This window comes from Ahaetulla prasina, chromosome 14 (assembly GCF_028640845.1).
Source record: "Ahaetulla prasina isolate Xishuangbanna chromosome 14, ASM2864084v1, whole genome shotgun sequence".
NCBI lineage: Eukaryota > Metazoa > Chordata > Lepidosauria > Squamata > Colubridae > Ahaetulla > Ahaetulla prasina.
Genome location: NC_080552.1, coordinates 22,884,715 through 22,899,803, shown reverse-complemented (window position 1 = coordinate 22,899,803; position 15,089 = coordinate 22,884,715). Strand labels below are relative to the sequence as shown.

The 15,089-nt window shown below is 44.3% G+C and overlaps 2 protein-coding genes across 6 annotated transcripts in view; one reads left to right on the top strand and one right to left on the bottom strand.

The window, feature by feature from the left end:
• Positions 1-10,514, top strand: part of GPR146 (G protein-coupled receptor 146) — a 41,354-nt gene extending 30,840 nt beyond the window's left edge. Inside the window, exons 1-3 of one of the 5 annotated variants that reach the window (XM_058157202.1) lie at positions 2,720-3,062; positions 3,370-3,557; positions 6,552-10,514. In XM_058157202.1, coding sequence (XP_058013185.1) covers positions 3,371-3,557; positions 6,552-7,603 — 1,239 coding nt within the window. In that variant the 5' untranslated portion in view covers positions 2,720-3,062; position 3,370 and the 3' untranslated portion in view covers positions 7,604-10,514. Of the gene's footprint in view, positions 1-2,397; positions 2,521-2,719; positions 3,063-3,369; positions 3,558-6,551 lie in introns of those variants that run through there. The other 4 variants (XM_058157200.1, XM_058157205.1, XM_058157203.1 and 1 more) reach the window with 4 other exon arrangements.
• The window catches only part of C14H7orf50 (chromosome 14 C7orf50 homolog), a 92,969-nt gene that overhangs the window by 44,545 nt on the left and 33,335 nt on the right, over positions 1-15,089 (bottom strand). The window lies entirely within an intron of this gene.

The following is a 15,089-nucleotide window of genomic DNA, read 5'->3' as shown; positions in this document are numbered from 1 at the left end:
AGCTTGGCTCATGAAATGTGTCCAATAAATCATTTCTTGGCAACAATGCTAAGAGAAGTTGCTTTCTTATGCGATTATTATTATTATTTTTAGACTTTTCGGTCAAGTCTATATCCCGATTATTTCTTGGTAAGGTCCTGTCCAAGCAGTAACCCAATCAAGACCCCTGTTTGCTCTCTGAGATCGACCGATGTGGATTAGAGCAGGGGTCTCCAACCTTGGCAACTTTAAGACTTGTGGTCTTCAACTCCCAAAATTCCTCAGCCAGCAAAGTTGAAGTCCACAAGCATTAAAGTTGCCAAGGTTGGAGACCCCTGGATTAGAGGTTTGCTATCTAGTGGGACTGAGGATGAAAACAAGGAGACAATTTAGTTTCTGAGACCTAACCATACGTTGTACAAAAATGCAACCGAGCCCCACCGCTAATATTCACAATGAAAAGCAATTTGGAGAAGGAACTTAGTGCTCTTAATTAAATCTTCTGGTCCACTCCAAATCTTCCTCAACTGCCTCGAAGTTTTTGCCATGTATGAAGCTCCAGAACTATATTTGGTTCCATGGGAGGGAGGGAGGGAGGAAGGAAGGAAGGAAGGAAGGAAGGAAGGAAGGAAGGAAGGAAGGAAGGAAGGAAGGGAAGGGAAGGGAAGGAAAGGAAAGGAAAGGAAAGGAAAGGAAAGGAAAGGAAAGGAAAGGAAAGGAAAGGAAAGGAAAGGACATATGTTATCCATACTTCTAAAAACCTGATGTTCACTTGAAGATATTGAATCATGCCACACAAAAATCTTTGAAGTGACAATCTGTAATCAAACGGCAAGTCCCCCGTTGGTCAAATCAGGCCCATTTAGGCTTCCCTGTTCAGCCCTAAATGACATGACTTGGAAAAGGCTGGTAGGTTATTTGTAGAGTAGTACCCACACCCTTGACCAAGCTGGATTTTCTTCTAGACTAATTCCAAAAACATTTTATCTTTGCTCGATCAAATACTTGTGGGTTACAAACAGTGATGACTCAGGACGTGAGCAACTGAAGCGTTAGTCCCAGCCAAACCTAAACCCTTCCTACTTCAAGGACAGACATCAAGAAGGTTCTGGTGACAGAATATAAACAAATCCTGGGGGGAACAAAATGCAAAGCACTTTACATTTTTTCCCTTTGGAATTCCAAGCCTTCCTGTACCAATTTGGAATCTTTTTTGCTGGGTTAATATTATTCTGCTTGACTCGGGGTGACCAACCCCAGGTGGCAGCTGTCACATTCCAACCCATGAGCCAAGCAGACTGTAGCACCAAAACTATGAGGAGTAAACAAGGAACTTTCTTTATAAGATTCCAGCAAGACTTGGCATGGCCTGCTGGATCCTGATCGTTTGAGCTATCGAAGATTTCAACTGGGATCTGAAACTGGAAAGGTTAGATGTTTCAAAATTCATTCCTGGTGTAGTAGCCCCTTATGTGAAGATCTGGGTGAGGGGAGCAAGAAATTCAGGCCGTAATCCAAATTCTGCTAGTAAATACCCCTGGAATTTATGCATTCAGAGTACTTATACAGCTGTTGCTCGCTTCATCTTTCATTGCAAACCTTAGGAGGGACCTTTCAGGCCAACTGATGTTGTTAAAAAGCATAAGCACCCACAAAAAGCTGTCGGCTTTTAATGGCACAGTTTGGCTGGCAAAGGGTCTGAGAGTTGAGGGGGTCCTTGGTGCTTCTCTGAGCTTGGTGGTTTTCTTGCAGACGTTTCATGACCCAACTAGGGAACATCATCAGTGCAAACCCTGCTTCTTTCTAGCACTGATGATGTTACCTAACTGGGCAATGAAACACCTGCAAGAAAAGCACCAAGCTCAGAGAAGCACCAAGGACCCCACAGTTCTCCTCCTCCTCCTCCTCCTCCTCCTCCTCCTCCTCCTCCTCCTCCTCCTCCTCCTCCTCCTCTCCATCAACCCCATTGCCTTCTAGCACAGATGATGCTACCTAGCTGGGTCATGAAATGTCTGCCAGAAAACCACCAAGCTCAGAGAGATCCAAGGACATCAGAGTCCTCCTCCTCCTCCTCTTTCTCTTTCTCGCTCCTCCCCCCCCTCCTCCTCCTTTCTTCAAACTCCACTCTCTTTTAGCACTGATGATGTTACCTAGCTGGGTCATGAAACATCTGCAAGAAAACAACCAAGCTCAGAGAAGCACCAAGGACCCCTCCTTTCAACCCTGAGCTACAGATATTCTCCTTTTATCCTGGAACCATCACAGCCTGACTCAGTTCAAACGCTGCCAGCAACACAATCAGAGACTCTTCCATTCAGCTCTCCAGACTGATCGATCATGTTGTCCTCCTCTAGGGCAAAAAAAAAAAAAAAAAAAACCAGATTGCCTGGCGTCGTCTTCTTCTTCTTCTTCCCAAAACCCAGCCGTGAAAACTGAGCCTCGGGAAGAGTTTTGCTGGTTGGCTTTTTTTTTAAAGACCCTCCCTGGAATCTTCCTATGGCAAAGCTGGCTTCCTTTACAGGAATGCTAGAAACTAGGCTGGTGAGTTTCACCCCCACCCCCACCCCCCCAAAAAAAAGAAAAGAAAAAAGAGAGAATGGGTGGGAGGGAGGGAGGGAGGGAAGGCAAGCAGGCAGCAGCGGCTGTAACCCAACACCCAGATGGATTATTCCAGGAATATCTGCCTTCCTACCAATCGATGGGAAGGTTCAGAAGAGAACAGCCTGTGTACCCCTCCCCTTCCAGATCCGAGAGTGAGTTTCCTATTTCTTGAAACTGGCTGGTAAACAGAGCTAGGGAGGAGCCACACGGCCTTTGCTGTGCCAACAGAAGCAGAAACTTTGTGAGTAATGTACTAGGAGGACAAACAAGTGCAGCTCACATGCGGGAAAAACACTCAGCCGGATCGCCCGGCCGGAGGAAGGTCTAGGATGGCTCTTTAAGAGCAAAGGGGTTGGGGGTGTGTGGGGAAGAGGAAAAACCATGGGAGACCCCCTCGGCTGCCTCTCTCCTTCACCTGAAATGTTATTTTATCAGCCATGTTTGACTCTGCAGTACAAAGGAACATGAGAACTGGATCGAAGGTAGGAGCTGGGGAAGAGAGAGGAGGGGAGGGGGGGGAATGGATGGATGGATGGACAGACGGACAGACGGAGGGATGGATGGATGGAGGGATGGATGTTTGTGGAGGGGGAGCAGAGCAAACCGCCCTGGCCAAACATTGTCAAAGCAAACAGAAGAAGGAGAGCTTGCAACCAACAGGAGGGATGGGATGTGGGGTAGAAAGGCAGGACTTGGCTTCAATGTCTGGAGGATTGTTTTGGGTGGGTGGGTGGGAAAAAGATTCCCAGTAGAGACCTGGGCATCCAAGTGTGGGTTTACATCTTGTAGGATGGCTTGCTTTAAGGCAGGGGCGTCCCACCTTGACCTGTGGACTTCAACTCCCAGAATTCCCTGGCCAGATGTGGAGCAGGGGTGTCCAACTTTGGCAACTCTTAAGACTTGTGGACTTCAACTCCCAGAATTCCCCTGCTCAAGCAGAAGACCCCCATGCCATTCCAGACATTTCTTCCTAAAAGGCAAGCCGTTCCACTGATTAGCTGTTCTAACTGTCAGGGTATTTCTCCTTAAAAGTTAGCAATACAATGAGAATCCAAGATGTGATGATCCCAACGATTATTCCTATCCTGTTTTCTTCAACTGTCATATCCCTGCTCTGAAAGATGCTCTTGTTAAACCAGCATCTCCAAGTATAGGAATGGAAGGGACCTTCAAGATTTTCTAGTCCAACTCCGCTGTCCATGGCAGGAGACCTTATATATCATCTTAGATCGTCCAATCCTTTCTTGAAAAGGTCCAGCGATGGTGCTGCTTGATTACAACTCCCAGCATTCCCAGCCAGTGGGCCACCGGTCAGGTTGACTGAGAATTCATGGAGTTGCAGATCAAAACATTTGAAGGACATCCGGTGGGAGAATATCTAAGGGGTTAGGAAGGTCCCAGATTTACAAATGAGTTATCTCCAGTTGGTTAAAAAGGGAGGTCGAATCAAACAGAAAGCTCTGGTTAGCCATCACTTTATTTTTGAAAAAAAAAGTCCGAAGTGCCTCTTTGAAACATTACGTTTCATTTTAATGGGTGTTTTTTTAAGGAAGTGCATTTGCGTCTGCGGCTCTAGATTTGGGAGAGATGTTATCTCAAAGACATCATGTTAATCCTTGAGTTTAATAAAAGGAAATTACAGTAAGCGTGCCTCCACAATAAGTTGGGAGGAAAGCAATTATAAAAACATTAAGTTTGGCACTCTTTGGGGGAAAAACGTCTTATAGGAGGAAGGCCAATTCTTAGAAATTACTCGGCGTGTTTATTTCAGATAAAAACGCTGAGGTTCTGCTTCCCGACATGTCGGAGAAGGGGCTAAATGAAAGACAAACAAGGAGCTTTAAACTGCAGGGAAAGTGCAGTGTTGAGCCAAGGCCAGGTTTTGCAGCTATGCACCAACGCAACTCTTGACACCTCAGCTGAACTTTTCTCGAGTTGCAGCCCAGAGATCTTCCAGCTTGTCTGAACTTCCAACCCTTGAGTCAGTTTAGATCTATCGGGATCAGCAAGATGATAATTTCTACTGGGCTGCAGGGTGGAAGGAAACAGGAGAAGGTGGGGTCCATCCATTATCCAGACCACCTGAGGGCAGGACAAGAAGCAACGGATGGAAACTCATCAAGGAGAGAAGCAACCTAGAACTAAGGAAAAATTCTCCTGACAATTAACTAGTGGAATGGCTTGCCTTCAGAAATTGTGGACGCTCCATCACTGGAAGTTTTGAAGAGACTGGACAACCATTTGTCTGAAATGGTATAGAGTTTCCTGCCTGAGCAAGGGGTTGGACTAGAAGACCTCCAAGGTCCCTTCCAACTCTAGTATTCTGTATTCTGTACTTTAACCTGCTCCTTAATCCTATTTTTCATTTCAGGGGTTGCCCTATTCTCACAATGACTGTATTTTCTCATGGGGTTCCCCCCCCCCTAAATTAAGGGAGAAATTCTAAATCACGTGTATACGGAAGCTTCCTTCCAGAACAACTAGACACAAGAACAGTTTTTTCCCGAAGGCCATCACTCTGCTAAACAAATAATTCCATCAACACTGTCAAACTATTTACTGAATCTGCACTACTATTAATCGTTTCATAATTCCCATCACCAATCTCTTTCCACTTATGACTGTATGACTATAACTTGTTGCTGGCAATCCTTATGATTTATATTGATATATTGATCATCAATTGTGTTGTAAATGTTGTACCTTGATGAACGTATCTTTTCTTTTATGTACACTGAGAGCATATGCACCAAGACAAATTCCTTGTGTATCCAATCACACTTGGCCAATAAAATTCTAATCTATTCTATTCTTGAATCACGCACAGACACGCTCAAAAATTTGGAAGGAAGGAAGGAAGGAGGGAAGGAAGGAAGGACGTAGTCTTTTTAGGTGTCTTCCCAAGTGAGCCAAGGTCTTGCCTGCCACATGAAAATGGCCAGAGGTAGGGAGGCTGATTCATGTGGCGAAGCAAAAACCTTCCCCATACAGGGATGAATTTTAGGAAGGACTTGTAAACATGTGAAATAACGTGGATGTTCTGGCAGATAAAATGCGTCTAAAAATAGAAAAACCGAAGGTCATCCTCTGCAAAATACTGGAAAGCAATTAAGAGCACAATACTTCTTGATTCAACCTGACACTATTAATAACCGAAACACAGAAATGTTTTACATGCCCATATTAAAAAGCTGCCTTTAAGGCTATGCGCACTCTATTACTGGGGGGGGGACATGTGTCTTGGGAGGAATGTTGTCTCAATTAGCAACACAAATATTACTTAAGTTTTTACAAGGAGTTTTCAGAAAAGAACACAATCTACTTTTGATTTTGCTTTGCAAAGATGGATTAGAATAATGCAGCCTTTGTAAGGGTCAGAAACAGAGCGAGAGAGAACTGCCTTAAACCAAAGTAACACAAAGTACCTAATAATTATTAAGCTGTATTAATAACTAACCCATTAGGATCACAGGATCTCTGCTGTTTTGTTTTTTTTAAAGACATAGACATTGAATGTGAATCTATGAAATCCATAGATCCATAGCAGGGGGTCTCCTAACTTGGCAAATTTGTGGACTTCAACTCCCAGAATTCCCCAGCCAGCAGCTCTAGGAGTTAAATATCTATGGAGATTCTCAGTCATCCAGGTCACGATTGTCCCAAAGGGGCTTTTTCATCAGGCGACTGGACTTCCTTGGTTTCTCCTTGAAGACGTTTCGCTTCTCGTCCAAGAAGCTTCTTCAGTTCTGGGAGCTGAAGCCCACAAGTTGCCAAGTTTGGAGAACCCCCCTCCCCTCCCCCGGTCTTGAGGAACCCCACCTGAATAATTCCACACCTGGAATTATTTCTGTTACCCCATAATACAACTCAGACCTGGTCCAATTCGGCATGCTGCAGATGTTGGAAGATGCTTTGATTTGGTCTCCTCGAAAGAAGGGCATTGATGTTCTTTGTTTTCTCTTCTCCTGTAGAAAAGCTGGTAACCAGCAGAAAAGACCGCCCTGGTCTCGGGAACATCATTATGTGGAGCTGTGAAGCCCTCAATGGCTCCAAAAACACCGAGGACCAGAATCTGTGCCACGATTTTCATCTGGTCATTTCCATTTTCTCTTTACTCTACCTCGTCATCTGTTTCCCCATCGGCCTTTGTTATAATGGGCTCTTGGTCGTGGTCAACCTGTGCAACAAAGCCACGATGACAATGCCAGATGTCTACTTTGTCAACATGGCCATCGCTGGCCTCATCATCAACGCCATCGCCCCCATGTACCTGCTGGGACCTACCAGCACCAAGTGGGCCATCTGGAATTTCAACAACGAAGTCTACATCACCTTGCTGATTCTATTCAATGTCTCCTCCTTGGTGATCATGTACTCCATTGCCTTGCTCAGCCTGGACTACTACATCGAGCGGGCTCTGCCCAGGACTTACATGTCCAGCGTGTACAACACAAAGCACGTCTGCGGGTTCATCTGGGGAGGGGCCATGCTGACCAGCTTCTCCTCTCTCCTCTTCTACATCTGCAACCACGTCTCCACCAAAATTATCGAGTGCTCCAAGATGCAGAACAAAGAAGCTGCGGATGCCATCATGGTGTTCATCGGTTATGTCGTGCCGGCCGTCGCCGTGCTCTACGCGCTCGTGCTGATCTTGCGGATACGTAAGGAGGCCACACCGCTGGACCAAGACACTGGAAGACTGGACTCCTCCGTGCAGAGGCTTCTGATCGCCACCGTTTGCACCCAGTTCACCCTGTGGACACCTTACTACGGGACCCTGATGGTCAGCACGCTGGCCGCCATGCAAGGCAAAGCGGTGGAGGAGAGCTACGGCCGGGCCTTGCATTTCACAAAGGGGCTCTCCAAATTCCTGGCTTTTTCCAGCAGTGTTATCCTGCCTTTGCTCTACCGGTATCTCAGCAAAAACTTCCCGGGGAAACTGCAAAGGCTGCTGAAAAAACTGCACTGCGGGAAACAGCCGTGTTCGCACGAACGCACAGTGGTTCAGCAAATTGTCACGTAGGTATGGAGGAACGCTGGTGGGTGCCGGGGCGCCGACCGGAGTCTGGAGGTTGCTGCCGAGTGAGACGGGCGCGCGAACGTCAGTGCCTCGCCGTCCTAGGCCTACCCAGGTAGCGACTCTGTGGAGGAAACTGTTGGGAATCCTGTCTGTGGGTTAAAAATCGTGGCTTGGTTCCATGAATTTCAATGCACTGAGTCGGTTTTGCAGGATAAGCTTTGTTTTAGCAATCTTGTGTGAAGAAAAAACAAAAAAACAAAACCCACAGCAGGCTTTTTGACCGAACACCTAGCACTTTGTAATCTTGTAGAGTTTAAAACGAAAAAGAGGTATTTTTATGTTTTCGTATAAAAGAATATGAATTTTAAAATTTACAAAGCAGTTTTATGTCAAGGTTGGAGCAGCAACCTTTTCAGTTAGGATAATTATCCATTAATAATCATGCTGATCAAATTGTGTAACAGCCCTAGTACGATACTAAATTTTTTTCCTAATCTGCAAAGTTAGAATTTAAACAAAATCTTCACTTCTAACTCTGAAGGTTTGAAGGTTTCTCTTCGAACGCAGTTGTGTTTTCCTCCATTTACAAACAAACAGAAAAATGGGTTTCCCCCATTTTCTTGACTTTACACTGTAAAAGCATTTCAAGCAACCAAAAGGATGTAATTTTGCAGGAATTGTAGGATGTTGCTATGTCTAGTAAAATGAAGGACAGTTTAAGATGAAGTCAAGCTTAAGGTGCCAACGAAAAACCCAGTTGCATTAAAGGAAAGGGCCCCTCCTGAATCACTCGCAAATATTCCTTAAGACGTACAACTTTCTTTTCATGGCTGAATTAAAAGCTGGTTCAAAGGGACGGAAGAGATAACACAATGGTGTGAAGGCACACAGGGAACAACAAGGATTTCTTATAATTCTGGCCCTTGTTTTTATCCTGCTTTGGATTTTAGTTCTCTCCCTACTCAGTAGTGCCATGTCTCTTCTGTCCCTTTGGTTGGACCTAACAGCAAGCTAGCATGAAGAAGTAGTCTAGACTAGGCTACCAAAAGCCATATATACCATGTCATCCTACGAGCACATAAGGACAATGTTTTGTATCTGCTCCACCCCATCATCACAAGAAAAGCTGTCCAAGAGGTTGGGAGATCCTCCAGAGGTCACCACATCTTAGAACAAAGAACTGGAAAAGGGGTGAGAAACATATCTAGATGTTCAGATGGCCTCCAACACAGGGCAACTTCTTTTCAGTTTAACTGGCTGCCTCCTAGGCATAACAGAATAAAACAGTTGGAAGGGACCTTGGAGGTCTTTTAGTCTGCCCGCCCTGCTCAAGCGGGAGGCCCTGTACCATTCCAGATAAATGGCTGTCCAATCTCTTCTTGAAGACCTCCAGCGATGGAGCACCCACAACTTCTGAAGGCAGGTTGTTCCACTGATTAATTGTTCTCACTGACAGGAAGTTTCTTCTTAGTTGTAGGTTGGTCCTCGCCTTGTTTAGTTTCCATCCGTTGCTTCTTGTCCTGCCCTCCTGCTTTGCAGTATAAGCCCCCTCTTCTTTGCGGCAGCCGCTCAAATATTGGAACATATTCTCCATGTTCCTCGGCTGAAAGAGATGATGAGAGTTGAAGTCCCAACTCCACTGGAGGTCACCAAGTAGGGGAGAAAGAGTAAATGAAGTGGTTTTGCTTCTCCAGAGGTGGGGTCAGATCAGGAATTTTGGATTTTTTTGAGCTGGCTGGTCTGCTCCTACCAAGCTGCCGTTCATAACAATCGTTATTTGCGCCACCTGACATTTTGGCTGGGACACAGGATCTCAGAGGTGTAGACTTGTAAAACAAATAGCTAAGAGGCCTTGAGGGCTGAACTGGGAGGTTATCGGAGTTAAGACACTAATTTAGCCTAGGGAGTCACCACAAAAGTCTAATTTAGTGGAGGGAGTTGCCAAGGTTCTCTTCAGGTAAAGAAGAAAACAATAGCTCATATGTTTACCAGGCTGCAAGGAGTCTTTGGCTTAGCCGAAGTCTGATTAGTCATGCCATCTAGGTCAGGGGTCTCCAACCTTGGCAACTTTAAGCCTGGCGGACTTCAATTCCCAGAATTCCCCAGCCAACTTTGCTGACCAACGCTTCTGAAGACATTTTCCGTGGTTATGTGGCCAACATTGCTAGACGCTAAGGGCGCATGTAATGCTGTTGCCTTCCCACCGAAATGGTACCTATTCATCTACTCGCATTAGCTTTCAAAACTGCTAGGTGCACAGGAGCTGCGGCAAGAAACAGAAGCTCATCCTGTTGCGCGTCGGGTCTCAAACCCAGGCCATCAACTTTCCAGCTGACAAGGTCAGCATCTTTAATCACTAAACCATCATGCCCCTCTCTGTAACTATACTATACAACTATATTATAACTCCCATAAACCCAACAGGCGCAGACTTCATTAGTTCACCTTACCACTCACAAAGGCCCTAACTTCTCTGTCCCTCGAAACCTCTCTGGGCCATCCTAGTTTCTTCAGACCGAAGAAAGTTAGTTTCTCGTTTCTCTTTCAACGGACAATGTCTTTGGCTTATTTCAGGCTAGATTAAATTATTTGGATCTTTGAGTCCCTGCAGGATTTCTTACCAGCCATCAACATTGGATATAAATTCAGCGATGTGACTTCCTCTTTCCCAAACTAAGCATTCCTAGGTCAAAAGACAATTCGATGTTTTGTAAAACAAGAAACAAAAAACCAGGAGCTAAATGCTCATGCCTTATTTAATGCCATCTCCACATTATTAATATCTTGCACATCTACAGCCACTTCAGTTCAAAACATCTACACATTTCTTCCCAAATCTTACTCATTGCTAATATCTTAAGAGGCGTGCCTTTTCCCATTAAAACTGAGTCAGTATTAGAGGGAAGGAAAAAATAAAAAACCAGGAGCTAAATGCTCATGCCTTATTTAATGCCATCTCCACATTATTAATATCTTGCACATCTACAGCCACTTCAGTTCAAAACATCTACATATTTCTTCCCAAATCTTACTCATTGCTAATATCTTAAGAGGCGTGCCTTTTCCCATTAAAACTGAGTCAGTATTAGAGGGAAGGAAAAAAATAATAAAAAAATCAGTATGAACCTAATAACCTCTAAGCTGGTTTCCAGAAATGTTCCACAGAACCACTAATGTTTATTCTTAGATCTCACTTTCCAAGAACTACATTCCCTTTTCTTAAACTCTGAATTAGGAGTGTTTTCCAGATCAGAATTTTAGCGCGTTCCAAAAAGCTAACAAGTAGGTATTTTTAATACAACCAGTAAGAGACGTAATATAAGGCAAATGTGATCGAAGAATGGAGATAGAAAATTTGAGGGGATAAGATTTGGAAATCTGTTCTCGTATGAACTTTTAGCAGACATTTCTGCTTAAACCTCTGAAAGATTCCAGCTATTTTTGTAAATAAAAGTATTAGCCATTACTCGCTGAACACATGAAACAGTCTACTGATGTAAAAAAAAAAAAAAAGAACATTTAAAAGAATTTATTAAATTATTTCCTAAGAGTCAGATTTTATCACAGCTGAAGAATAAACTCGCTCAATGGAAAGTACTGTATCTGGTCATACATAACAGAAATTCAGCACAGGAGTGCTGAGATTAACAGTATTATTTCAGAATAGTATTTTTTTTAAAAAAAGTGATTTTATGATTTGTAGGTCTCCTTTTAACCGGGGAGGCAGTTATGTCAAATCAATAAACTGATAAAATTGTTTACTTCGGAATCATCTTTCTCATTATTCCTGTCGATTTAACCACATTTCAAGTGTTTGCTTGGTCTTCTTGGCTTTAAGTCCAGGTGGTCCTCGAGTTACGACCACAACGGAGCCCAAAATTTCTGTGGCTAAGTGAGAAAGTTGTGAAGTGAGTTTTGCCCCATTTTGCGACCTGTCTTGCCACTCTTGTTAAGTGAATCTGGCTTCCCGAATGACTTGGCTTGTCAGAAGGTCTAAAAAAGGGGATTTGTGTGACTCCGGGACACTGCGACCGTCACAAATGTGAGGCTGTTGCCAAGCATCCAAATTTGGATCACACGATCACAGGGGAGGCTGAAAAACAATCATGGCACTTTTCCCCGCACCACTGTAACTTCCAATAGCCACTAAATGAATGGTCGTAAGTCAAGGACCACGTATACAGAAGAACAGAGAAGGAGAGTGCGACTATGGGCTGGTCGATAAACCTAAATGCCAATATTATCGATCCTGATCAGAGGCAGAGTTTGGATGTCTTCGTGACGGCTTGGGTTGCACGACAGAATTATTCAAAGGTGCTTTTTCGAGAGGCGATTGGACTTTCTTGGGTTTTTCCCTTGAAGAGGTTTCGCTTCTCATCCAAGAAGCTTCTTCCGTTCCGAGCTGAAGGGTGGGGAATTCAGGATTCTTCCGCTAGAACTGAAGGAGCTTCTTGGATGAGTAGCGAAACCTCTTCAAGGAAAAATCCAAGAAAGTCTAGTTGCCTTTTGGGGTGGGGGGAAACCCCGATCTGAATGATTGGGATTCTCCATAGACCAGACCGAATGACCAGGTCAATTGCCCTGGAAGGGAATTCTCCCCATCACGCAGGTTGAAGCACACAGGCACCTGGCAAAGCAGGTGTCGCACAGGTGTGTTTTGTGTCAGACAGCCGGGGCTCCTCCCAGGAGGTTTTGCTGCATTCCAAGGAAAGATCTTCTCCCTAGCAGAACAAAAGCCCAGGGCAGGGCAAGATCCAATATCGGTGGGGAGGGGGGGAGAGGGAAAAGGAATTGCAGCCGGGGAAGGTTAACCCTGATGAGCAGCATAGCCTAGGAGTTGTTTTTCCATAAATCCAACCATTGTGTTTCCAGCTGGAACTGAGGACTCTCGGTTGCAAGATTTCCACATGGAAGAGCATTGGGCTTCATGGAAGATAAACATCCTGAGTACCAGACTAAAAAAAGAAATATTCCCTGTTATGCATTCAATTCCTGGAAGAGCACCTGCAAAAGCGGATATCCACAAATGAACACACACACACCAGAGAGAGGGGGGGGAGGGAGAGGGAGAGAGAGAAAGAGAGAGAAAGAAAAAGAGGGAGGGAGGGAGGAAGAGAGAGAGAAAGGGAGGGAGAGGGAGAGAGAGAAGGATAAAGAGAGGGAGAGAGAGAGAGAGAAAGAGGGAGAGAGAGAAGGAGGGAGAGAGGAAGAGAGCGAGAGAGAGAGGGAGGGAGAGAGAGAAGGATAAAGAGAGGGAGAGAGAGAGAAAGAAAAAGAGGGAGAGAGAGAGGTAGGGAGAGAGGAAGAGAGAGAGAGAGAGGGAGGGAGAGGGAGAGAGAGAAGGATAAACAGAGGGAGAGAGAGAAAGAAAAAGAGGGAGAGAGAGAGAGGAGAGGAAGAGAGAGAGAGGAGAGAGAGGATAAAGAGGAGAGAGAGAAAAGAGGAGAGAGAGGAGGGAGGGAGGAGAGAGGAGAGAGAAGGATAAAGAGGAGAGAGAGAGAGAGGAGAGAGAGGAGAGGAGAGAGAGGAGGAGGAGAGGAGAGAGAAGGATAAAGAGAGGAGAGAGAGAGAGAGAGAGAGAGGGAGGGAGAGGGAGAGAGAGAAGGATAAACAGAGGGAGAGAGAGAAAGAAAAAGAGGGAGAGAGAGATAGGGAGGGAGAGAGGAAGAGAGGGAGAGAGAGAGGGAGGGAGAGAGAGAGAGAGAAAGAAAGAAAGAAAGAGAGGAATAGCATCCCATCAGAATTCAAATTCCGGGAAGCTTGCTCATGAGTCACTTCGTGTCACGAGCCAAAACATCAAACCAAGGTTGATCTGGGTCATTTTTTAATTAAGTGGAGCCTGACAAAACCACAATTCCTGATTCTACTTAGGTGTGCAACGAGACAAACTGTGTTTAGCTAAAAGAATAAAAACCCTTCGCTTCTATTTGCCCACAAAGGAGAAAAAGAAAAGAAGGGACCCAGAGGCTCATGGCAGCTTGATCACCATAATCCAAAACCATGTTAGCTGGGGATGATGGGATCTGTCATTCAGAACTCCAGGGCGCCCTGCAGAAGATGTTGTCCTCCGGCCAGGCTCATCTAGGAAAGTAATGGCGGGAGGATGAAGAGAACTAAGTTGCAGTCCGTATTTATTATGCATTTCCAGGGATAAAAATTGCATTTCCCTCGATTTTTGATAAAAGCTTTTCAGAGTTTAGTTTGTTCTCCCAAAGCGCCCCCTTGTGGTTAATGGGAGAATGCCACGTCAGGAAACTCCACTGCCTTTATTCTACAATTATCCCCCAAAGTTAACTGGCATTTGCTGAGCTGGCTGGCTTAGCTCAGGATGGCTCAGACAAGCAGAAAAGCTCATTTTCCAGCAGCGACACATCGGGGAAAGACTGCTGAGCAGGACATATTTTATGGGAGAGAGCGCAGAGGACAGAAAGCAAGGCTTAAGGGAGACTTTTTACTAAAGAAAAAGGCTTAAAGGGTAAATCTGAAGGAAGTTACAAGCCCTCTTAAGGTCCCACCAAGATCAGAAGTCATGTACCACACCGATATGCAGATTTTAGTCTATTTCTCTTCGGCCAATTTCCCTTGTGTGTTTGTGCAAACTAGTTCTATGCAGAAAAAAGGAGAAAGCAGAGAATTGCAAAAAGGGTCCATAAACGCATCTTTTGAACCGGCTCAGGAGTCACTGAAGCTGGAGCTCTCCATCAAGAGAAGGTAATAATAATAATAATAATAATAATAATAATAATAATAATAATAATAATAATAATAATAATAATAATAATAATAATAATAATAATAATAATTTAATTTGTATACCGCCCTTCTCCTGAAGGACTCAGGGCGGTGAACAGCCAAATAAAATACAAACAGAATAGAATAGAATAGAATAGAATTTTTATTGACCAAGTGTGATTGGACACACAAGGAATTTTTCTTGGTGCAGATGCTCTCGGTGTACATAAAAAGACAAGATACATTCGTTAAGAATCAATAGAATAGAATAGAATAGAATAGAATAGAATAGAATTTATTGGCCAAGTGTGATTGGACACACAAGGAATTTGTCTTGGTGCATAGGCTCTCAGTGTACATAAAAGAAAAGATACGTTCATCAAGGTACTACAACATTTACAACACAATTGATGGTCAATATATCAATATAAATCATAACATACACAATATTAAAAACAACTCTTAAGAAACTTATTCAATTAGCCAAAATTAATCAGAGTTTGTTAGACAAGCACCCAAAATATCAAGGCAGTGAGTGGGGTAGTTTAGTTCGTAGGCTAGGCAACTGTGCTAAAACATAAAATAGGGTTGGAAGGGAACTTGGAGGTCTTCTAGTCCAGCGGTCACCAACTGGTGGTCCATGGACCGCTGGTGGTCTGTGAGAAAGTTTTGCTGGTCCGCAGAAAAATTATTTGCATTTTTTTATATTGCACTAAATCAGGGATCTTCAAACTCCGGCCCCTGGGACAGATGCGTG